Raw genomic sequence first — 23,400 nt, forward strand, 5'->3', positions numbered from 1 at the left:
AAGAAAAAGACCAAGGTCTAATTAAAAAGAGATAACAAGTAAATTAAAGTAAGAGGCTAGTACCCGACATCCAAGAGCTTGTTGTTAAACAAATCCAGGTGACCATTTCCGAGGTCTTGGCCCTGGTAGACCGAGGTCTGCTCTTTTAGGATTGGTGGCTCGCAACCCCAACCTATTAGGGAACGCGCATGAGTTGGTACTAGGCCTGGGCCCAAGAAAAGAAAACCCAAGAAAAGAAAACCCAAGAAAAGAAAAGTTAAGTAAAGAAGGAAGAAAGAAAAGAAAAGTTAAGTAAGAAGAAAGAAAGAAAGAAGAAGAAAGTAAAGGATAGAAATTAAAAGATTAATTTCTAACACAAGGATACAAGAAATGAAATAAGTTCCAAGCTTAGAATAAATAAGAATGGTTAGTTTCTTTGATTCTAAGTTTACATTGTTAGTTTCTTGTTATCCTGCTTGATACTGAGTATGATTTGTATTCTGTTCATTTTCTGTATACCATGAGCACATGCAGATAGCTTTATTATTATTTCAGTTTCAGCACTTATGCATTTCATTTATGCATTTCGAGTTTTGTGAGATAGATTAGTACTTACTAAGCGTTTTCGCTTATAGATACTTCTCTTTTTCCTCCTATTGCAGATAAAGGAAAAGCTAAGATATGAAGGGAGGCGATAGGGTGGTGGTGATGATGGATGTGTGTGGTGGCTGGACTATGGAGAGATCCAGAATGAGCTGGCAAATTGCCAAGACTTTTCTGTTTAGTTCTTTTAGTTCTCTTTTAAGTGTTATTATGGGTTGAGACTGTAAATAAGTTTATTCCGCATTTGTAATTAGTTTTCTTTTATTATGAGTTGGAGTAGTATAGTTGTTGCTATTGCTAGAGTAGTTTCTTTCTTCCTGTTGATTTATTACTGCGTGGTTGTGAATAAAATGTGTTCCAGCCGCCTGTGGCTGCGTATATATCTTATGTATTATGGATTTGGTCACCGGTACAGGGGAGACTCTGCCGAAATTTTTGGTAGGAATTTCTCTGAACCGTGATAAATCTAAGTGTCGCTAAGAATAGCATAAGTGAAACTAGTAAGTAGAGTAGGAGTTAGGTAACGGTCGCCCTTAGAGAGTAGTAGTAAGAAGGGTGGTCGTTACATATATTAAGCACAACATTCATTTGAACACGAATTAATTCTTTTTTCAAAATAATACTATTTATGATGGATTTTTAAAAAACCCTATTTTGGAAAAAATCGTTTGATGGACAAATGATCTATGATTGATATGAAATTATTTTCTATATATTTGTCTAGTTCTTATGATTATATTTATGCGCCCAAACATCAATTTGATAAAATATATTGAGAGCAATAATTTTTTGAACATGAATTAATTTTTCATATTAAAAAAATCATTGCTCTCAATATATTTGGTCAAATTGATGTTTGAGGGCATGAATATAATCATAAGAACTAGACGAAATCAGCTGATTTCATATAATTCTGAGATCTCAAATTTCCGAAATCAGCTGATCAACCGATTTTAATCGAAATCGGTTGATGAAACTGATAAAAGAATCAATTTTACTAAAAACAGAAACATGGGTAAAATTAGTACAATATACATGATTTTTTCATTTTTCAACTTACCTACATTCGTTATTTCCCATAGTTACCTATTGGGTTCAGTAAAAAGCCAAAGTTAATAGAAAGTAAATTTTGGAAGGAGGCCAAAAGGGGTGACATTTTTTATCCTTCATTTCCAAGCAATGATAAATCCAATTAAAAATATTTAAAGATAGACATATAAATTTATAGTTCATCATTTTATTTATTTGACTGATAAACGTGTTTATCTTAATTTTTTTTTTAAGATTCTTTCTTTAAACATATTATTTTTCATTTCTTTATACTCCAATTGGGAGGAAAAGAAAGCTTACCTATTCTTAGGAAGGAAAGGATAAATAAGGGAATGTGAACATTCACAAAATTTATTTTACTATGTAATGAAGAATATCAATCTTTAATAAAATTAAATTATATTAATATTTTTTTTTCAAAAAAATAAATTTAAGGTATATTAATATTTTTTAATTATTTTATATAAAAATATATATTGTCATTATTCTTTTTAATCGTACATCTTAATATTGACAATATTACTAACGAAAAATCTTCTATAAACACTATGAATTGACGAAAGATTTTCTCACACTTAAAGGAAACTTAAAATATTTTTTATTTTAATCTTTATCTTGGTTTAAAAATTAAATCAATATCTAATTTTAAAAGTAAAAGTATTTTCATAACTTTATATATTTAAATAATATTACGTTAATCATTCATCCCTCTCCCATATACCAGAATATAAATTTTATATTCCCTCTCTTTACCTCCCTTCCCCTTACCCCATTAAAGAAGTCGTAATTAAGTATCAAATGGTAAATATTTAAAAATGAAACACCATTGCCCTGCACCATAAGCCGGGAGGCTTGAAACAATTCCACTTGGTTGTAAAGGAACTAGTAATAGTACAGCTGCCGATTTACTTCTTTAGGTTGTTTCATCAACCAAAAAAACATATAAGTTTAAAGTTAATACGTGCCGCTACGTGGACTTGCCCTCGTAGGTACCGGTTCAAATCTTTACTCGTCATTATTCTTAATTATTTTAATATATTATATTAATAATTTTTAATATAAAATTGTTCACATAATTTTTCTTTAAATTTTATTACAAGTTTTTTTAAAGTTAATGAACATGTCCAAGTCTACAGATTATGTTAATTTGAACAGGAATTAGGTCCGAGTTCCTTAAGTACTGACAAGATTAAATTGGATCCATGTAGAATGGGCTAATTGAGTTCAACCAAGTTAAATGTGGTTTCGCCCAAAAGTCCAGAGTACAATTCACCTGAGATGCACATTCAATACAAACGGGCTCTTGGTTGAATTCGCGCGTCGTAAGCAATTCAAAAATGAATTTGTTTAGGACAAATTTTGAATTTTTAACAAAGGGCTCTGAAAAGCAAAAGCATTATACTTCGGCTTCATTCACAAAAATACACAGTACATTTTTTTTCCCCTCCCTAACATATTAATTAATGTCTTATCTTACACGATTTCTTTAGCCATAAATGGGTCACACTGATCTTTGTGATTATTATCGGAATAATGAGATCCGAGAACGGGAAAAAATAGCCGATAAATGTGCCATAAGCCCATAACTGCATCATTTCTGCCCCCATCTTTCCACAAATTTGCTCACTGCATTGATCACACAAAGAGGATTCTCTAGATGTACAGCATGACCACAATCTGGTACGACAATTGTGTCAAATAGCTTTCGTTGCCGGTGTTGGTCAGCTATGGAACCTCTCTCGATTTCACTGCACATCTGCTGTGCAATCTCCCGGAACTTTGTATCCTTTTCTCCCACGATGAAGAGCAGTGGCGTTTGCAAGTGTTTTAAGTCATCCCACAAAGACCTATCAAGAATTAGCAAATTGTAGCTGATATCATTTCCAAGCTAGCAATTAATCCGTGGCCAAACCATAATTAACCAGAGAACACCCTTGTAATTGGAAATGACCAAACCATAATTAATGATTTTTTAGCACAAAGTATCCCAGTTTTTTTTTTTTTTTTTTTTTTATCTCCATAATAACCTTAAATTTGTTATTGCATGATTGAAAGTTTGTTTGTAAATCAGCTTGCAGAAGTATTCAAGGCTAAAAATAATAATTTTTGGACACGTTGAAGCTTACTATGGTAGGCTTGGGTGGGGTATTTCAAAGTTACTAATGGTGTAAATTTATGAAAATCTTACTGCAGGTCGATTTACATATTGGCTTACAATAGGATTTGGAGACAAAACAGAACATTAATGAAAACATGAAAGGTCTATGGGTAATCTTACAGCAAGTCATTTGACAATGGCGCTCAGAATGGTATAGAAATAAAAAAGAAAATTTAAGAGTGCAAGCTGATTGACATTATGCTATGAGAATTGGCATAGAATGACTGTTTTGCAAAGATTACAGCAGGATTTTTATGGATTTGCACTACTGTGAGCTTTGAGCCAAAAACCCTAAACCAACCACACCAGACTCTGATGTGTCTTTTTTTTTTTTTTTGCATTAAACCCTACCCAAATCAGATATATGGGTATGATCGGTTATAAAAGACATGGGGCATTCTTTTGACAATTCTCCAATCAACAAGGGTAAATTTCAGTACAATGCTTCACTAAGTTTATACATTAAAGAGAGTAGAGATATATATAGAGTTAAATAAGAAATCTAATTTAATTTCTTCATCATAGATTTAAGTGTTAATAAGTAGGATCATATTTACTAGAAAAAAATTCTAGGTAGTTAGAAAAAGATAAGCTTACAATTGCTTCCCAACGCTTAAGCTCGATAGAACATTTGCAAGACCCTGTATGTCTTTATGCCTGCTGCGAGAGCTCTTAATATGGCTGAAGTTAGGATGGCCCCTTAAGCTGAAAATGAAGGAAATATTTGTTAATTATATGCTTACAAAATTAAGATAAGCATACAAGTCTTTCCTCATATTTCAACAAAATCCATTATAAATGTAACAATAATGATACATTTTCAATGAGCAATGGGCACAATAATATGGCTGCTACAAATTTCAGATTTGGCCACAATAGAATGATGCATTTTGCTGTCCGAACAAAAAATTTAAAATATTTGAAAGAGAGGAAAGAAAATTTTATAATGATTATATAAATTTTGATAGTATGATCAGATCTGTATGAATAATACACATTTTTTATACACTGACCTGAAGCATGAAATAGCAAAACTAAAATACTGACAAAATAAAGTGATCATCTAACTGTTCTACTGTGATACATTACTAAGAAATAACCTTCTCCATAGGATGCCAGAGTACCATAAATCCAGAAAGCACTCCAAACCATGTTCCACTAGAAAGTTTGCCTTTGCTTCATCTTGGGCAACACGGATTCTTTTGGTTGTTTCATTTCTTAATCCTGGGCTTCCCGAGATTATGACAGCTCCAATGACCTTCACGATTTCATTAACTTCAGTCCTCAAGGCTTGGAACGGAAAGAAGAATAAATACTTAGAATACCTTTTCTTTGTACTTGACTGCCATGTTTAATGCAATCCTGGCACCCATTGAATAGCCAACAAGAATGACCTTTCCACTAGTGATACCAGAGATCAACTTTAGCAATATATTTGCAACAGATTCAACAGATAAATCCAATCTTTGTTTAGAACTCTTATCCACTAGTGATTGTAACTTTGACTCCCCATGGCCAGGTAGGTCAATGGAAATGCAATGCACGCTAGCTGATATACTCCTTATAATTGGGATCCACTCTTCACTTGTACCCAAGAAGCCATGAAGAAAGACAACCGTTCTATTCTGCATCAATGCACACACCATTTAGCTGTAATTATGTTGGGGGAAGAACTTCAATTAATATTGTCACAACTGGAAATCTGGTGGTGTTAACTAAATATTACAAAACAACAATATTTGCCAACTGAAAACATGAAGTACAATGCCAAGTCAAGAATGAAAGTAGAAAAATGGGACTGTAAAAGCATAGAAGCTGCAGATCCAACTAAAATACTCTCAAAGAGTAGAAGTCTGACTTGCCAGCATTATTCACCTAATTTTTCATGACTTTAAGGCGCTAAGGAGTGAAATAACTTAAATGAACCAACGGCAATAGAAGAAGTGTGCTTTTACCTCGACTCTAATAAAGACAAGAAGTTAAGACATTCATGGTGTACTAGGCTTATAGCTATAAGACGGGGTATGATTTTGTTCATACTAGGATACTGGGTCATGTCCAAGCACTTCAAAAAATGAAGTATTCATTATTTTATAAAATGCAGCAAATATTGGTATACTGTGTCATGTCCAAGTACTTCAAAAAAATGAAGTAGTCATTATTTTATAAAATGCAGCACATATTAGTATACCGTGTCATGTCCAAGTACATCAAAAAATGGGGTATTCATTTTTCAATATTTTATAAAATGCAGCATGGTTTCATTGTATACATTATACTAGTTTCCTGTACCAAACTGTTCCCCTCCACAAAGGTAGGTACATTAGATTATTTTTGTTGATATTCCAAAGACACTTTCCATTTGACCAGCATAGTAAACGTCACATTCTCATGTCAAAGAACTGAAATGAGGAAGGGGGATATAAGTGAAAAGGGGAAAGAGATACAAAAATTATAATTATAACTAAAAAAACATTGAAGCAAGTTATTATACTAGGTGTCCACTACCATTACACCTTTAGGAGGCAAGTAATGGAAATGGGGTTACAAATGACTAGAAGCAAGAAATCTTGGTACTAGATATATAAACAATCTACATTTTTACCCACTTTACCTTTTCTTTCTGTCTATAATTAGGGAAATACTTATTCTAATGAAAAACCAGCTCATCTATTGAAAAATAATAGTGCATATATTCTTACGTTTAGGTTTTGACCAACTTTCAGAAACTTGAATGAACAGCTAAAAAACTCTCCATCAACTTCAGTTTGATAAGCACTAGTTTGTTCTTCGGAGTAGCTTTTCTGAATATTTGCTTTATTGATTTGCACAAGCTTTAAAAAATTCTCAGCTTTCTCGACAGATGCTACCAGTCTGTACCTATCCGATGACATGCAAATATCTATGCCACTGGAAGTTACATCTTCCTTCAGCCAACGATATGTTCCAAGGCCATGGGCTATTGCTGCATTTAATTCCCTTCCCTCTATTTTGCAAACTGCAGCATTCTGCCTCTCCAGATAATATGCAAACTGTATATACACCGACAAACTCACACTGCTTTCAAATGCGCTACTGACAATGGCTATCTTCTTATGCAACTGAGCCCACTTTGCTACTGTAGCTGCATTTTCAAATCCTCCAAGAACACTCGGTTTGATAACCTGAGAAATCAAAATGGACTATTATAATGCAACTAATGCAATTAGACAATTCCATTTTACCCCAAGTTTTACTCACAATAGCAACAATTCCTGGATGAGCGAACTTTTTAAGTCCATGAAAGAGATCTCCCTTAAGATTGTCAATTGTCTCATCTAGTGCTACTGGCAAACTGCTTTCATCGCAAAATTTGAGAATATCCATTTCCCTATTAACAGGTTCCTGAAACAATGAAGGTGATTGATTGGAAGATATAAAAGAATACTCAAAGCACAGTTACAAATATTCCTCCCTGATAACAAAAAAAACCACATTGAAAAATTTGCAATGCCATTGCAATCCCACATTGTATGTTTTTATCTGAAGAAAATGAAGAAAGAGATACACCCCAAATGTAGTATTGGCATATAAAAAAAAAATCAGAGAATGGATGGTAGTCGAAGAAAGATACATCTTGTCTGGGAATGGCAGATTGGCACACTTTTTCTGTTACATTAGTTGAACATTTCTAACAATTTCCAAAAAAAAAAAAATAGAGGGTTATTGCTTCTGTTATCCTTCATTTTGCAATGCTGTGCTAAAATAATGCTATGTTTGCTTTGTCTATGGTAAAAGACAAACATATCAGAAGATTCATCTAATTGCCTGGGAATGACAGACACATTTCTGTTACATTAGCATCAATTGGATATTTCTCTAAGAATCTTCAAAAAGAAAAATAGGGTATGCTTGCTTCCATATTATTATGTCTGTACCAAAATAATGTTTGCTTTGTCAGTGGTAAAAGACCACGTGCAGTCATCAGAGGCAATGCATACCTTATTACTTCTTCTTCTATGTTTATAGATAAGTAAACTTGATCCGACTTCTTAACAAAGCTGATGCATGTTGTATATATACTACACCGTTGGTGGAAAATTATAAGGTCATGTCCATGCTATCAACATTAATGACAGAACAAAGATAGAATGCTCAAATTATTATTTGGAGGCAATACTGTGATAAATCAAGAATGAGAAATACTTCTTGTTTTCTGTTGTTGGGTTGTATTCATAGGTCTAATGAGAAGTATCATTAAGCGATATTTCATAAAGAACATTAATCGCTCTTTTAGCAATCTTATAATTCATTATTTTTTAATCACAGGCGTTGATCCAGTATATGGATCAATGACTTATTCATCTGATTTGCATGTTTGTTATCTTCCACATTTCATGGTATACCCCATGCAACATTCCTTAATCTTCCACATTGCAGCCATAATTAAAACAAATTCCTTCCTGAATAATGGACTCTCAAAAAGGCATATGGTAAGGCAACAACATTTAACAAAGTATTGAAGAAATACCCTTTCAGCATTCTGATAGTTTGACTTAGGTTATACATAAGACAGGAAGCATCGCACATTCTGGTCATGTTGATTCTTGCTAAGAGCAGTGATGATTGAAAAGATGGCCAATCCTAATTGGTATCTATCCTTTGTGTAAAAGTAAACTGTTATATCGGACCTCCAACAAATTCCAAAAGGAACACCACTTTTGATACTCAGGAATTTTGTCATTTTTTATAATTTGGGTTTGTGACAATGTCATACCTCAATGAATTGCAAGTGGAAATGTTTTACACAAGATCCAAATTGCAATGCCTCCTCATATGTCCACTTCCGGTTTGCATCAACACGGATGTTGATTTTGTAACCAACCACTTGCCTGATGGCTCTGATGACTTCTACATCTTCAAGAGGATTTTTTCTTCGTGCTACCTGTAGAACTTCACACATTCTTGACATCTAACAATAGTAAAACATTCAAATTTGCTAGGCGTGAAAAACAAATCAGTAAATATTGCAGAGAGGCTATTATTGGTACAATCAGGCCAAGTAGTATTATGCTATTTCAGCTAGTAAGTATGCAAAAATGATATGGTTCTTTCTCTTCAATTGCCTCTTCCATGGTGCCACATAGGTATGTACTGACTCCAATAGACTTGGATTCGCAATTGCGCCCCTCTACATGGCCTCTCTTGTGAACCTTGATGACAAGGAGCTGAGAGCTAACCTTGTGAGGCTCTGATGTAATATGGGCACACCATGTTCTTTGTGAGTTCAATTTCTCCAATTAATCCTCGAACACGGTAGGTGCTGGCATACTATCCTGATCTGAGATTATTTTGGAGTATAGACTGGCTGCTAATTCTGTTGGCAGTCTTTCACAAGGAAACCAAAATTGAATAGCTTGACATTTATACTATAAAATAAGCAAACTATTGTGTACCTAAAAATTAAGACCAATAGGAATTAAAATGCTGATGCAAAATCTCAGTTGGTAAAAAACATACCATTTCAGTAAGTTTTTTTCTTTAGAAACCATGGGTTGAAATCTTGTGCAATGCTACGTAACACGATGCTACCTTACATAATTAAAATATATTATTTCAGTAAATTATCCAAACCCCTAATTGATCGGCACGAGTGGTCAATCCAATGTCAACCTTCCAATCATATCATCCCGAGTGACTCTATGACACACATCTCTATGCAGAAAGATCAAGTAATGTGTTTGTTATTTTTTTTAACCTTGTTTCTCCAAAATTATTTAATTGATTATCTAATTACTATATTCTTTTTTTTGTTACGAAGTAACAAGTAGAAAAAAATTATATAAGTAAAATTTTATGTGAACTTATTTTGACACACATTGATGATTGAAGTAAAATTGTTTTAGTAAAAACAATTTTCTAATTGAGATAGTGTGATTAGTAATAGTTTTATTTTCAAAAGTTAAAATATTTTATAGCTTCTCGTTCTGAAATTTTACTATAAAAGACTTTGTTAATTGGTATAGACTTATATTTGAAGTTATTTGAATTATATTTTAAGTTATTTGAATTCATCTTGGCATTATAGGGGATGTACCAATGCATGTCGAGTGATGACATGACACAACATCAACATTATATTGTTCCAATCAAGATTGAAACTACCTTATGACACAGGATATTAAACCTGGTAGAAACCTCATCAACTAGCTGAGACAACAGTCTCATATATTACTTTGTTCAAACCAATAGGAAACACTGCTAATGTAAAATTATCTCTTGCTAAAGATCACAACTATTATTATTCAAATTTGGATATCAATTTATAGTACCTTCAGTTTTATTGTGTTGAAACCCTCGTCAACTAATTGGTACACAACATCAGCTATCTCTTTTGGTGAACCACTATGATCAATGAGAGCACAAATCTCTATCTGTTTTGGACCATCATTACCATCTGCATCCAACAGAGGTTCAACTGAGGAGCTCCCATAACCAGAGATCACATCAAAGAAACTGGATGCTTCATTCATTGCCAGGGTATTGAGGATAGCCATCTCCAATCCACACTTAACACTTGGAAAAATGGATGAGGCCTGGGATAAAAATATTATTAATACAAGAGTATTTACAAAACAAGAACAAGATAGTACTAAAAAAATGTGGTATATAGATATTTGTATACACAACTGGTATTGCTAAGGATCTCCAAATCCATTCAGAAAATGAGCCTCTGAGCAATGGAATAAAACTTATGTTTGATCCTACCAACTTATGCACCAAGAACCTTAACTGCTCCTCGACATCTAAAAGATCCTCTGCATGGATTTCAATTGGGGCAACCTGTTGAAATTATTAAAAGTAAAATAATTACAACATTAGTCTAAGAAAAATATCCTTACAAAACCTATTTTCTTCTTTTAATTGCGAAAGATGACTAACATATATACATGAAAAGTAGAAAGATATGACAAAATATTGTTTATCAGTGAAGGGAGAGTATGTATGAAGCACCCAAAAATCTCATGACAATAGTTTGATTGAAATTAATTTTTTGAGTCAGTATATTTAAATAAGAATAACTTCGGAATTAATAACAAACCTCGCCCAATCCTACAATATTATTGTCCAAATATATTCTTAGGATAAAGCCTTCATGGAAGAAACTCTCCATTTCACCATTTAATAAACTTGAAGTCAGTGGAGCACAAAGTTGGATTCTGTCACAAACATAAAAAATATTCATAACATAGGATCTCAATCTAATTCTATGATCAGAGACATATAAGATCAATATAATAAAGGGCAAGCACAAAAGAAAATGCATAACAGACTTGCCTATACAATGAGTATTCCACCTTGTGGATTTTGTGGGTAAAGAGGCGATTTTCCATGTTTGTTAATAAGAAGTTCAGTGTCTTATTTGCAGCTTCAGAAGAAAATTTGTTTATTATTCTACAACAACATTAACAAAAATTTATTATTCTGAAGGGAAAACAATCACAAAATCTCAGTCCTTTGAAAATGGAAATAATTATATTATTTTTTAAAAAAAGAGACTATCTTGGCAGGAAAAAACCTGTGAAAATTGGCATTTTCCACAATACTACTCTCGACTTCAATCACGCAATCATACTGCTCCTGCTGAGATTTGGATAAAGCATTTTGAAGTTCAGACATCGTCCGCACTAAAAAATGTTTCACACTACAAAACCAAACAACTGATAAGCTGAACAAGTAAGCAACTAAATGATGAAACAGAGTAAGAGACTAGATGTTACTTTGAGAAAGAATATACAAAGCATTACCTATGGGCAGTACAGAGTCTTTTTATTGAGATATTATGACATGTGTAGAAGAACTTGTTCAGTACATCAGGATTAGCTCTTTCTGCAACTGGTAAAAGACTGAAAATTCCACCACCATGATTGTTTATTACAACAACAGTTAAGGGTTTCCGCTTCACCCTATAAGAAGAAATACAATTAAGAAAATTTTTGATTGGGGTGGCTAATAAGAAAAAAAGGGAGAATCAGTATTCTATCAAATTTCCAAGCGGAGCTTAAAATGCTGGTTCAATTGTGGATTGAGAGACATGGATTGCCCAATTTCAGGACTAAAGGTGACTAAGTGGTACCCAAATCCAATTGTTAGAAATAATCAAATATGGATAATGGATTTGTAATTACTATAAAGATATTTCTGGTTATTATATGATGGTTTGATCCCACCACATTACTGCCTCCATCTCCACCTCGGGATAATTGCAATGGTATAAATATAAATGTTGTCCAATGACTATACAGATATTTTTAGGTATCATATGTTGATTTCAGCCTATAATACCTCTCCCACCTCATCGAGGTTGCCTTTCATACTCCGTCCACCTCTACCCTTAATTTATTTTATAGCACTGAAGATATTTGATCTTCATGGCAACACACTACGCTGCTAGATAAATACAACCCATGGCAGTGTAACTACCTTGGATATATAGTCTATGGTGGGAGATATGCAGGTGAAGCTACATATTGCCAGTGCCACTCCTAGGCCATTAAATATCTTCATCATCAAGCTATGTATCTCCCAACTATCTGTGGAATACTTCTAAGCCATTCAATATAATTTTTGTTTAGGCATCATTGTCTAAGTTACTACTTGGAATAAAGAACATGTTTCATGGGATTCATGTCACCCTAAAGAATAGAAACTACTTAATGGAAGGTTTCAGAACTAAATGAGATTTTCATGATATTCAAACAATATTGCCTATCAGTTGTTATTCTTGAATAGATAGGTCAACACCTTTCATTAAGAATTGCCAAGCCATTTGTATCATGAAGAAAAGATACATCACCAATCAAGCAAAGTACCTGAACAAGAGCAATATAAACAGCATATCAATCTAAGAGGAGATTGCTTATTTCACTAACTTTTAATGGTAGCATCTTCATTAGTTATCTATTAAAGCAACTAGGGCTTCCATTAGATTAAATAAGCAAATCTAGGTCGGATTTGAGCAAGTTGAGCTTAAATCCCTAAGAAGCTATTAAGTTTAGATTTGTGACAATTGAAAAGTACACCTCAAGCAGAGAATCAATTGTAGTGGATGGGCCAATTGCATCTTAAGTATTTGCGGCATAGGATAGGATAAATTTGTGTTCTTCAATTAGTGATTTCATTGGAATACAATTTACAAGCATTTGGTGGGTGATATTGTGAGAGATACAAACCAAAAGTTGTAATTTTACTCGAATGAATAGAACAATGAGATGAAGTGCCTCTAATAATATTCAGGCAAAAATAAACTAGCTGTGCTTGAAATAAAAAAAAAAACAGAAACAAACAAAATAATATTTTAAACCAAGTAGAAATAAAATAGGATGAAAACAAATATCTTAAATCAGCATGTATTATGGGATCAGTTTATTTTAAATTGGTTTGTTTTTATTTGCACCATTTTCCCATGCCAAAAGGAATTCAAGTCAAAGTGAGTAAATTGGAAATCATAATTAGTTCTTCCTATGATGAGCATAAATACAAACCAGTTCATTGAGGGAAGTTATTAGGGGAGACAATTTTGTAACGGTAACTACATCCTTAATATGTAGGGTTTTAGAGGGGAGTGAGGACACCAAACTTGAACAAGCATGAACCATGGCTTGCGACACCAAACTTGAACATCAACAGACAAATACAAAGATCAGAAAGTTCCACAGTAAGATAGTAAATACTTTATGTTAAGAATTACACTAATTTTAATTTAATTGAAAAAAATATATAGACCATTGTTTCATAACATGAAACGGGCTTGTGGAGCAACCAAGAAGTTCCTTGGAGGTACTTTTATGAAAAAATTCAGAATGTATGCATAAAATATCAATCATTCTCTGCCTCCTTTTTTTAGGCACAATAAACAGGTAGATCTAAAAAAAATATCACAATTGAAATTGAATGTGTATAGCAAGGTTGTCAAAATCGAGATTTTACGTTGAAACGGAAGGGAGTTGTAGAATCGTAAACTCGTAGTATCATAACACGAATCGTAAGTTTCTACCAAAATGTAAAATTATATATAAACATATATATACTCATAGAAAATAACATAGATAAGATTAATAACCTCAAAAACACATTAAACATTTGATTAAACTAAACATTTATAAGGTCTTCTACAATCCACACATAAAATAAGTCATAAGTCACAAATTTTAGATAACATATAAGTCTACAACATGAAAAATAATAGTTAAGTTCTAAGCTTCATAAATTCATGAATTCATAATCATCCTCCATGTGTTCTTCATCTCCAGCATCCTCCATGGCATCTCCACCTTCTTCAACTTCATCATCATCATAACTAGGCAGCTCCAAATCATCATGAGGTGCTCCACTACTAGGTCCTTCTTCAACTGGAACCAAATCTTCATTTGAAGCATCCAAATCTAAATTTTCACTATCATCCACAATCCAATCATCATCAGAAGCTAGGTCATCAATGCTATAGTCATTGACTTTCCTCAATTCCTTCTTCTTGGCTAATTTTGAATTAGCCATCACAAAGACTACGTCATTCATCGTTTTTGCCTTCAAACGATTTCTTCTCTTAGTGTGGACCTAAATAATAACAAAATCAATTAACACATACTCATATAATCACATACAACTAGGTAATTTCATTCAAGAATGAAATGCAATACCATCTCAAATGCACTCCAATTCCTCTCACAGCCAGATGAGCTGCATGTCAAGCTCAAAACACGAATAGCAAACTTTTGCAACTCAGGATGTTCATAACCATATGATTCCCACCATTGTGCTGGAGTTTTGGTTTCAATTCCACAAGTGGCTACTGCACTACCAAAGAATTTCTTTCGATATTTGAAGTCTTCCAGTTGAGCATCAATCTTCTTTACTTCTTCCATACTTTCAACCATCCTTTGTAGACAATCATATATTCCTCTTTTCACTTCAAAGTCAGCTTTAAAATTAGGACTGTAATGAAATTGAGGGTTAAGGTAATAGCCCGCAGCATGCAAAGGCCGATGTAGTTGATTATCCCATCTTGCATCTATAATTTCCCATAGAGGCAAGTAACTAAAGAGTGAGAAAAATTTTGAATTAGTTTCCAAGAAATTATAAATTTATACGAGTATTTAATAATTAGTAATAAATTAAGTTACCTTTTCTTAATACCATTAAAGGCAGCTTGTATCTTTTCTTTGGCCCTGTCCATTTCCTCATAAATGAACCCCATGGCAGGCTTCTCATCTGAGTCTACCAAACAAAGGACTTTGATCAAAGGATAAGCACTCCTCAAGCATGTAATAATGCTTTTCCATAAGTCCTTATCCATTACCACATTTTCAATAACCTTTCCATCTTTAGTCTTTGCAAATTGACTAGATTTCCATTCTTTGGATGTAAACATTCTAATCAATGCTCCCTTATTGTCATTCAAGCAACCCAAAGTCAAGTAAGATGTGGCAAAACGGGTAGTGGCTGGTCTAATCAAATCCTTTTCTTTGGTAAAATGATGCAATAGAGAAATAAGCGCAGTCCTTGAATAGATGTAAGTTGTGATCTTTTTACCTCGTGCAATTGTCTCTTTATGTATTGGTATCTTTTTTTCAAAATCCTCCAACATTAAATCGATGCAATGAGCTGCACAAGGCGTCCAATATAGCCTCTTTCTCTTCCCCATCAACATCTCCCCGGCTGCTTTGTAGTTTGCTGCATTGTCTGTGACAATTTGCACTACATTCTCTTCACCAACTTCTTCAACAATTTCATCCATCAACTTGAAAATCTTGTCAGCTGTTTTAGATATATCAGATGCATCAATTGACTTCAAAAAAATGGTTCCCATAGGACTATTAACCAAGAAGTTTAATATAGTCCTCCTCCTCTTATCTGTCCACCCATCAGTCATAATTGTGCATCCCATTTTCTTCCAAAATGCTTTGTGCTGCTCTATAACTTCTTTGGTGCAATCAACTTGTTGTTTCAAATACTTGACTCTAATCTCATGGTAGGATGGAGGCTTAAAGCCAATACCATGTCTTGCAACCAAGTCTAGCATCTTCTTGAATTCATCACTTTTTGCCACATGAAAAGGTATAACATTATTGTAGAAAAAAGAGGCAATCCCTTGGCAAGCTTCCTCCCTCAAATTCTTCTTGAAAATGCCATTGATGGTAGTTTGACTACTCACACCCCTTTTCTTGAATAGATCAGCAGGATTCTTTGCAATTTCTCGCCTTTGTCTTTTTACACCCTCCACCTCCTCATCTTCATATTGGCCAAGAGGACTTGAATCACTTGATCTTCCTTCAATCTCCTTTGCCCTCTTTATTAAATTTTCTTGCAATGAGGATACAATTTTCCACATTTCCTTCCTTACATCATCACTAACAACCTTGCATGCTCCAACATCCTTTTGTGTTCCTGCTAAATGATGCTAAATCCCTCCATTTATCACCTTTTGACAGTATTTGCATTGCACTTTCTTTGGATTTTCATCAACTGCAATTCCATGTTTCCAACCTGGATCAGATCTATTTCCAGGAGCATTCACTGCCAATCTTTTGGAATCTGAAGTTCCACTAGTTGTGGAAGCTACGCTTGGAGTGGCTGCACCACTATTGGAGCTTGCTTCACCAGACCCACCAACACTAGCTTCTCTACTCATTTTCGTGAAATTAAAGAAGAACAAGAACACCACCACGCAGCTTCAGCTTCACCAACGACACTGCAACTCTGCAACAGCAGCTCGCGAACCACAGACGTGGCCAACAACCTTCAGAGATGCAGACGGGACAGAGACGGCCAAAGAAGTAAAGAACAGAGACCCACAGATGAGATAGATGGAGAAGGGACAGAGGCGGATGGTGGCGTACCTTTAATCGAAGTCAGTCACAGTGCCGGTCGACGCACACCGGACGCACAGGGAGGAGGAGACAGACGCGTACGTGAAGGAGACGATGGTTGCTGAAGAAGAACGAAGCACAGCAGTTGCGGCGACGATGGCTCGCGACGCGACTTAGGAAAGTTAGGGTTTCTTGGACCCTTGCTTGATCGATCGCTGCGATCGACCTTTCGGTCTTGGAAAACCAGCGGACATTTCGCGTAGAATCGCTGGACTCTTACGAGTCTACGATTTCCGCTACGCTTCCACGCGATTCTGCACAATTCCACCCGATTCCGCTTCCGCCTGGGCACGCAACGCGGAAGGCCACCAAAAACGCGTAGAATCGTGCGATTCTACGTTCCGACTCGCGATTTTGACAACATTGGTGTATAGCGTTCTTAGCTTGGGGGAAGCAAAATGAAATTCTAGGAAACTAACCAACAAGCTAAGGCTGCAATTGTTGGAAGCAATGGGTAATCTAAATTAAGGTATTATTCCATTATCAGTGATTACAAGGCTTTTGTCCTTATATGAGATAAATAACTATGAAAGGGCATTGAAGAGTTACCTTGATATTTAATCACAAACACCTAAAGGAATTAAAGAGCAATCAATGAGAATTAATTGGCCATAATTTGGAGCAAAAAGAACATGAGAATTATCTTGCTATGATGAATGGTTTCTTTTTTCCTTCATGAGATATTATATCGTGCACATTCCCTTTTGTGCTTAGCTCTACTTCCTTTGATCTATCAGGTTACAAAGTTGAAGGGACTACTTGAGGTTGGACTTTCTTTTAGTTTAGGTCATGCTCAAAGATACTTGGACTACATTAGAGACGGGTTCTTGTGCCCTGTCTTATTTCTGCTTATCTATTTATATAGACAACGTCATTATTGCTGCATGCATTTTATTTTCCCTTTTGGTATGCTATTTAGTCACATGAATGTACTCAATTTATCTTAACATATAGTCAACCTAACCAAAATGTTAATGAAGTATTTATAAACCAAAATGTATACTGATAAACCACTAAAGGACCAAGTTTGGCCAAACAAACTCTGACAAAGAATGAGATATTAAACCTTGCCTTGAGGACTGTAGAGAAACATGTGATATCCTCTGCCTCTAGCTATTCTAGATAATGAATAACATGGATCTCTTTTTTCGAAGTGAAAAGAGTCCTATCTAAATTGTACAACAAGAGTTTCCTTTATTTCGTTTTCTCCTTGTCCTGTTGGTGCAATCAAACAATCAAATAAATTACTTACATGCTTGTTACATCCAACTGCAAAACCAACAGCTGTGCTAAGCACTCCATCAATACCACTTGCACCTCTGTTTCCAGCCACCCGAAAACCCTGAAACTCTACGCCCAAATTTGATACTGTTTGATAATCACAGCTCATAGAACTCAACCAGCCTTTCCCATACATGTCTATGTCTCTAATGACCATGCTATTCCCTATAAACAAGGAAGTGTCGTCATTGAGTACTTCTCCAATTACATGTGCAACATATGGCTCTGTAAGAAAGCATTTTGAGTAAATTTGAAATTCTATCTCCTGTGCAACCTGTGACAATGAATGTGAATTAGAAACCATCGTTGCAAACATATTCCAAGAAGATAAAGAAATTTCGCTTGAAAGTACTATTAAGTAAAGTATAATCACCTGAGATGCATGAAAATAAATATTATAACAGATATAGTTGGTTATTTATGTCCAAGAGAAGCAGCATAAGTCCTTTTGTGGCCATGATAAACCATGCGTTGCAAGTTCAAAAAGTAATCCTAAAAATATTACTAGGGAAGTGATAATGAAGCTATAAAACAACACATGCCCTGATTTTGTCACCTAAGAGGCCATGATAGACATCAAATACCACCATGTCAAACACCAAAAATTTGTTAAGATAATTATTTGGCTTTCATAGGTAAGTGCAGGCCTGACAAAGTTCAGGGTGTTACGTATTCTAATATAAGCAAGTAATGCGAAGGGTTTTAACAGTACACAAACTCAGTATGATGGATCTACATACCAATCCTTAATGACATGATATATGGCAACAACCGACTGACATTCAATTATATGGATGCAATAGACAATCTTTGCAATTAAGCATTTGTCCACAATCCTCTTGCAAGAAGAAGGACATAATCTAATAATATGCTTCAGGCTACAATCGTAAAAAAAGATTAAGCTTGAACATGATTGAGAAATAAAATATCTGATCTTTTGAATAAATAGAACTCAAAATTTTTTTAAAGGATGCAGATTCATACTGCTGCATTCAATTTGTTAAGAAAAGTTCTCCATCTTCCAGCCTGTCTTGGGAATTGAATCTTCTGTAAAATGTGAGTAAACTCAATAATGGTGCTTTGAACTCTGTGAGTCACTATATGTGAAGGGTCATGGCGGCATGGGAATTTGTCAACCAAGATATATGAAGATGGAGAACAAAACTCTAGGAATTGGCTAATCCTTTTGCTTGTAATTCTTCTTCCAAGCTGTCATTGTTGCACAACAGAACCCCAATATTAATTCAATACACCCATAAACATAGATAAATATAATTATTTGTGCATAGAACTTGGGCGTGAAAATATAAACAGCAATACCCACTTAAAGTAAGCAAAACCAACAAGTCTCAGACAACACAAGCAAGGTTTAAAATCTCGACCCGTGCTAAGGTTTCGGTCCCAGACTAGAATGATACAGTTTCAGTATCGTATCATGCCGTGCCGATGTTTTTTGAATTCGGTATTTTTTTATTTATATATAGTAATTATTAGATAAATATATTTATTGTATATAATTTAAAAATAAGTTGTATATTGATTTTATATAAGTTCTCAATTATTAAACAACTTAATATTGTTAAAAAAAATTAAATATAGTTCTCTAATGTCCAGGTTAAATAATCATAATTATATAAATTAATATAAAATACTATTTTATATATAATAATTATATAAATTAACTATTTATTTATTTAATAATTTAAATAATATATATTTAAAATAATAAAAAAATTAGAATATCAATTAAACATTAAAATAGTAAAAAAATACAATTTTTTTTTTTAAAAATATCAGAATATAAATTTGATTTATTAGAATTTTTATAATTTTTTTAGAATTTTTAAATTTAATTTAAAACATTAAAAACAATTTCAGAATATTATTTAATAAAATTTATTATTATTTTTTAAAATTTTAAATATATATTTTTTTTCATTTTATTGGGATAATTTAATTAGGGTTAATGAAAGTCTCTTTCAAATATCACACTTAGTAGGAATTGTTTGATTTATTTAAGTTATAATATTAATTTTGCACAGTAAACCTAAACCTTAAACGTCCCCGACGCGACCAGCGACGTGGGCACACCCACAATGACTCCGATACCCTGCAGACGCCTCTGACGGTGCCGGAGGCGTCTGGCGACGCCTCCGACGCTACCAGAAGCGTTTGACGACGTCCCGCGATGCTTTCGGCTCTGCCAGAAACGTCACGTCGCGAGGCCTCTGGCGTCCGTCATGCTTCAGGTACCCACGACACCTCCGACGACACCGAAAGCACCGGAAGCGTGCGGCGACGCATCCTTGCTACTCAAGACGGGCGCGTGTGACGTGCAAGTTTCGCCTCCCCTGCGGAATGGTAAAAACCATCTGTGCCGAGCGACACAAAATGACATTTCATTCGTTGAGCATGAGCTAAAATTATGCACCGTAGAATCATATGACAATTAGAAATTTTGAGGTCTTCTTTAAAGATGCATATGGTGACATGCTGAATATAAGAATATGGCATTTGAAAATGCACTTTATGCATGTGTGAAGCTATTATCAGCAGTATCTATACACCAAGGGAAAATTCAATAAAATTCAGAGAAAAATAATGATGAACAGAAGTACCTGAAGAACTACATCTGGATGTGCCCAGCTCCTAACCGAGTCTGACAATAGAGCATGATCCATATGATCAATAAATAAGAACTTCATCTCAGAAAATGAACTTAATACTCTACGCAATCTTAGACCAGACATGATATCACAGACAACTGGCCATGATAAATGTTTAACCAAAAGAGATGATGCAAAAATTTCATCTTCATTCTCAATAGCACCAATAAGGAGTAGTCCCCTCTCAGCCCTCTGTATTATTGCTGTAACCTCAGCAAGTTGGGAGTTGCAATTATTGGATGCAAAGAGAAGTTGCATGGTGATGTACTTAGTGTATGGTTCTGTCTTTGCAAACCACGAGTCTAATCCTTTTAAACAGTCTATTTTCCATTCTTTTGGACTATCTTCTAGTGGTTCTCTAAAGGGACAATTAATATGAACAGGACCAAATGGCACTTGAGTTGCATAGTGCAGGGCTGAGTCAATAGTTGTGAGAATCATTCTCACAGGAACTTGATCCATTGCCGCAGGAAGACCAAAAAACTTTGCAAACTTCCCAAAGTGGTTCACCTAAAGATACATAGAAAGACCACATACGGGAAAAAAAATGAGATAGATGCATATATTTTGATAAAAATAAGATTAACAATGTGTAGTTCTGCCACTAGCAGTTTTCAACCAAAAACTATCTGAAAATTAAATCACTAATGATGTGGATAAAATTATTCATCACCCCTAAAGGAATTTGAATGGGTGATACATGTATTCTAAAATGGATTCCATCGGTGTACACCGATGAAAGGGTGAAACCTTTATAGGAAAATTTCTTGTAATTTACTTTGATGGTTTCTTGATCTACAATAAGACACAATACAACACCCACTTGGAACACATTCATTTATCTTGAGACCCTTATGGCTAAAATATCGTTTGTTAGCGTAAAAAAGTGCTCCTTGCAACCTCATGTTCTCTTCCTACATTCAATTACATTTTTAACAAAAAACAAATTTGGCAGTATTACTTGACTACGATAAAGAGTTTTTTCCTATCATGCAAGCCATTAGACATTGACATTAGTATCTACTAATTAGTGAATTCATCTTGCACACCAACCGTAAGGCATTGAGCTTCATCAAAAAGAAATTAAGTGCAAGCCATGATAGATGGTTTGAATTCCCTCAAGAATATAGCATTGACCTAGTGTAGACTACAAATCCCCTAATACACTAAGTTGTGAATAGTCATGGTACACGTAATAAGCACAACAGTAGTAGGATTTGACCACCCTAAAGATGAGTGCATCACCTTTTGTGACCAGGATAATTTTTCATGATGTTGAGAGCTATCATAATTTAGTTGACTTTCTGATAAAAGGATGTTACTCATTTAGGGGTATGCAATTATGCACCTCGGACATCTCTTAGAGATAAGGAAATATACGCTACATGGATGGTCTAGCTGACACTTTTCAGAATGTCACTTTTAGCATGCCAAGGAGTATCAAGTGTTGTTCACATGAAATAATACTTGTCAACATAATTAACACAACAACACAAGAGGTCAACATGATTGACACAGCGATACAGGAGGCATTATCTCAGTACGCTGTATCCAATTTTAGTAATTCATCAGAACGATATGTTTTGACCATTTTGCCAAGTACAATACAAGATTTCACACCATGATTTTGAACATAACAATTACTCATAATTCCATATTAAATATCAAAGCATTCAGACCAGATGCTACACCGGGACCCATATACCAATGTTGACTTACTAAATGAAAACAAAATGGGCTTCACATTTATGAAAATTGCCAATAGCAAAAACAATAAAAAACTGGAGGAGACAAGCTATCAAGCTACCAGGCAAGTATGCCACACATGCGCTTTCAAACACTTGATCCTGTGGAATTTCTAAATGAATTAAAGTGGCATGGCGAGAGGAATCCAAGACTAATGAAGGTGTAAAGACAAAATCAGAACCTGATCAATAGATTGGTTTGCTCCTGCATCATGTAGCTCTGGAGGGCGATCAGCTGTTAATAGAATAAGAGGAGTAAAATCATGATGAGCCTCCACAACCTGCATAATATAATATGTGAAGCAGACCTTAGGTTCTCTGATAAATATAACAAAAAATGAGGAAAAGAAAATGCAAGCTGGGAGTGCAACATCAAAGGGAGAACAAACATTTTAACAAAAAGGAAAACAAAACCTAGATTTATAGTTGAAAGATATTGGAGAGAGAAAAACTTGAGATTTTTGTAGTATAATCTCAATATTAAACTTCAAGAGTACCATAATTAATTTCTCACCGCAGGAAGAAGATTTGACACAGCTGTGCCAGATGATGTTATGACCACAGCAGGTTTGTGAGACCCTTTGGCATACCCAACAGCATGAAATGCTAGTGAGCGTTCATCATAAGATGAAAAACAAGTAGTGTAAGGATGACGACAAGCAGCAATTGCAAGTGGAGATGATCTTGATCCTGGAGCTATACAGAAGTACTATAAAGATAGAAGTTTTAGAATTAATTCAATACAAGAGTTAAACAAAGCTTGCATGAAGATGCAATTGAAACTCACAGTCAAACCTAATCTAACACATTCTTCAACTATAAGTGACGCCCAGACAGTGTTTATGTTTGCATAATCCTCTGCCAAGCAAATGGAGCCATGAGAATCCATAATCTGATGAAGAAAACAATCACCATCAGTCTAGATTTAACGGTGCCTCTAACAGCTTCATCCTATAAATTAAAACTTAAAATGTGTGATTGCTATAATTTGCTTTTTCATCTAGAATTGC

General features: G+C 34.5%; 2 protein-coding genes across 7 annotated transcripts in view; both read right to left on the bottom strand.

Annotated features, from left to right (window-relative positions):
- Window positions 1-3,000: 3,000 nt before the first annotated feature.
- LOC122012754 (protein PHYLLO, chloroplastic-like) overlaps window positions 3,001-23,400 on the bottom strand; it is a 53,840-nt gene continuing 33,440 nt past the window's right edge. For 3 of the 5 annotated variants that reach the window (XM_042569397.1, XM_042569396.1, XM_042569398.1), the window contains 20 exons: window positions 23,178-23,282; window positions 22,905-23,099; window positions 22,573-22,671; window positions 20,598-21,155; window positions 18,964-19,188; window positions 17,951-18,253; window positions 12,575-12,642; window positions 11,578-11,736; window positions 11,349-11,474; window positions 11,108-11,224; window positions 10,872-10,989; window positions 10,460-10,612; window positions 10,102-10,365; window positions 8,547-8,714; window positions 7,031-7,174; window positions 6,493-6,954; window positions 5,116-5,415; window positions 4,891-5,048; window positions 4,388-4,495; window positions 3,001-3,479 (listed from right to left, as the gene is read on the bottom strand). In XM_042569397.1, the coding sequence (XP_042425331.1) occupies window positions 3,224-3,479; window positions 4,388-4,495; window positions 4,891-5,048; window positions 5,116-5,415; window positions 6,493-6,954; window positions 7,031-7,174; window positions 8,547-8,714; window positions 10,102-10,365; window positions 10,460-10,612; window positions 10,872-10,989; window positions 11,108-11,224; window positions 11,349-11,474; window positions 11,578-11,736; window positions 12,575-12,642; window positions 17,951-18,253; window positions 18,964-19,188; window positions 20,598-21,155; window positions 22,573-22,671; window positions 22,905-23,099; window positions 23,178-23,282 (4,086 nt within the window). In that variant the 3' untranslated portion in view covers window positions 3,001-3,223. Of the gene's footprint in view, window positions 3,480-4,387; window positions 4,496-4,890; window positions 5,049-5,115; window positions 5,416-6,492; window positions 6,955-7,030; window positions 7,175-8,546; window positions 8,715-10,101; window positions 10,366-10,459; window positions 10,613-10,871; window positions 10,990-11,107; window positions 11,225-11,348; window positions 11,475-11,577; window positions 11,737-12,574; window positions 12,643-17,950; window positions 18,254-18,963; window positions 19,189-20,597; window positions 21,156-22,572; window positions 22,672-22,904; window positions 23,100-23,177; window positions 23,283-23,400 lie in introns of those variants that run through there. The other 2 variants (XM_042569399.1, XM_042569400.1) reach the window with 2 other exon arrangements.
- LOC122012756 lies at window positions 13,814-17,631 on the bottom strand. Of its 2 annotated transcripts, XM_042569402.1 has the most exons (4): window positions 16,669-17,631; window positions 14,953-16,568; window positions 14,470-14,866; window positions 13,814-14,386 (listed from the first exon to the last, which is right to left on the bottom strand). In XM_042569402.1, exons 2-4 carry the CDS (start codon window positions 16,158-16,160, stop codon window positions 14,033-14,035), a joined length of 1,959 nt encoding a protein of 652 aa, XP_042425336.1. In that variant the 5' UTR covers window positions 16,161-16,568; window positions 16,669-17,631; the 3' UTR covers window positions 13,814-14,032. The 2 variants fall into 2 exon arrangements, with proteins under 2 accessions (XP_042425336.1, XP_042425335.1); XM_042569401.1 differs by having other exon boundaries at window positions 14,953-17,631.

The sequence above is a fragment of the Zingiber officinale genome, chromosome 8A (genome assembly GCF_018446385.1).
Source record: "Zingiber officinale cultivar Zhangliang chromosome 8A, Zo_v1.1, whole genome shotgun sequence".
In the NCBI taxonomy this organism is placed as follows: Eukaryota; Viridiplantae; Streptophyta; class Magnoliopsida; order Zingiberales; family Zingiberaceae; genus Zingiber; species Zingiber officinale.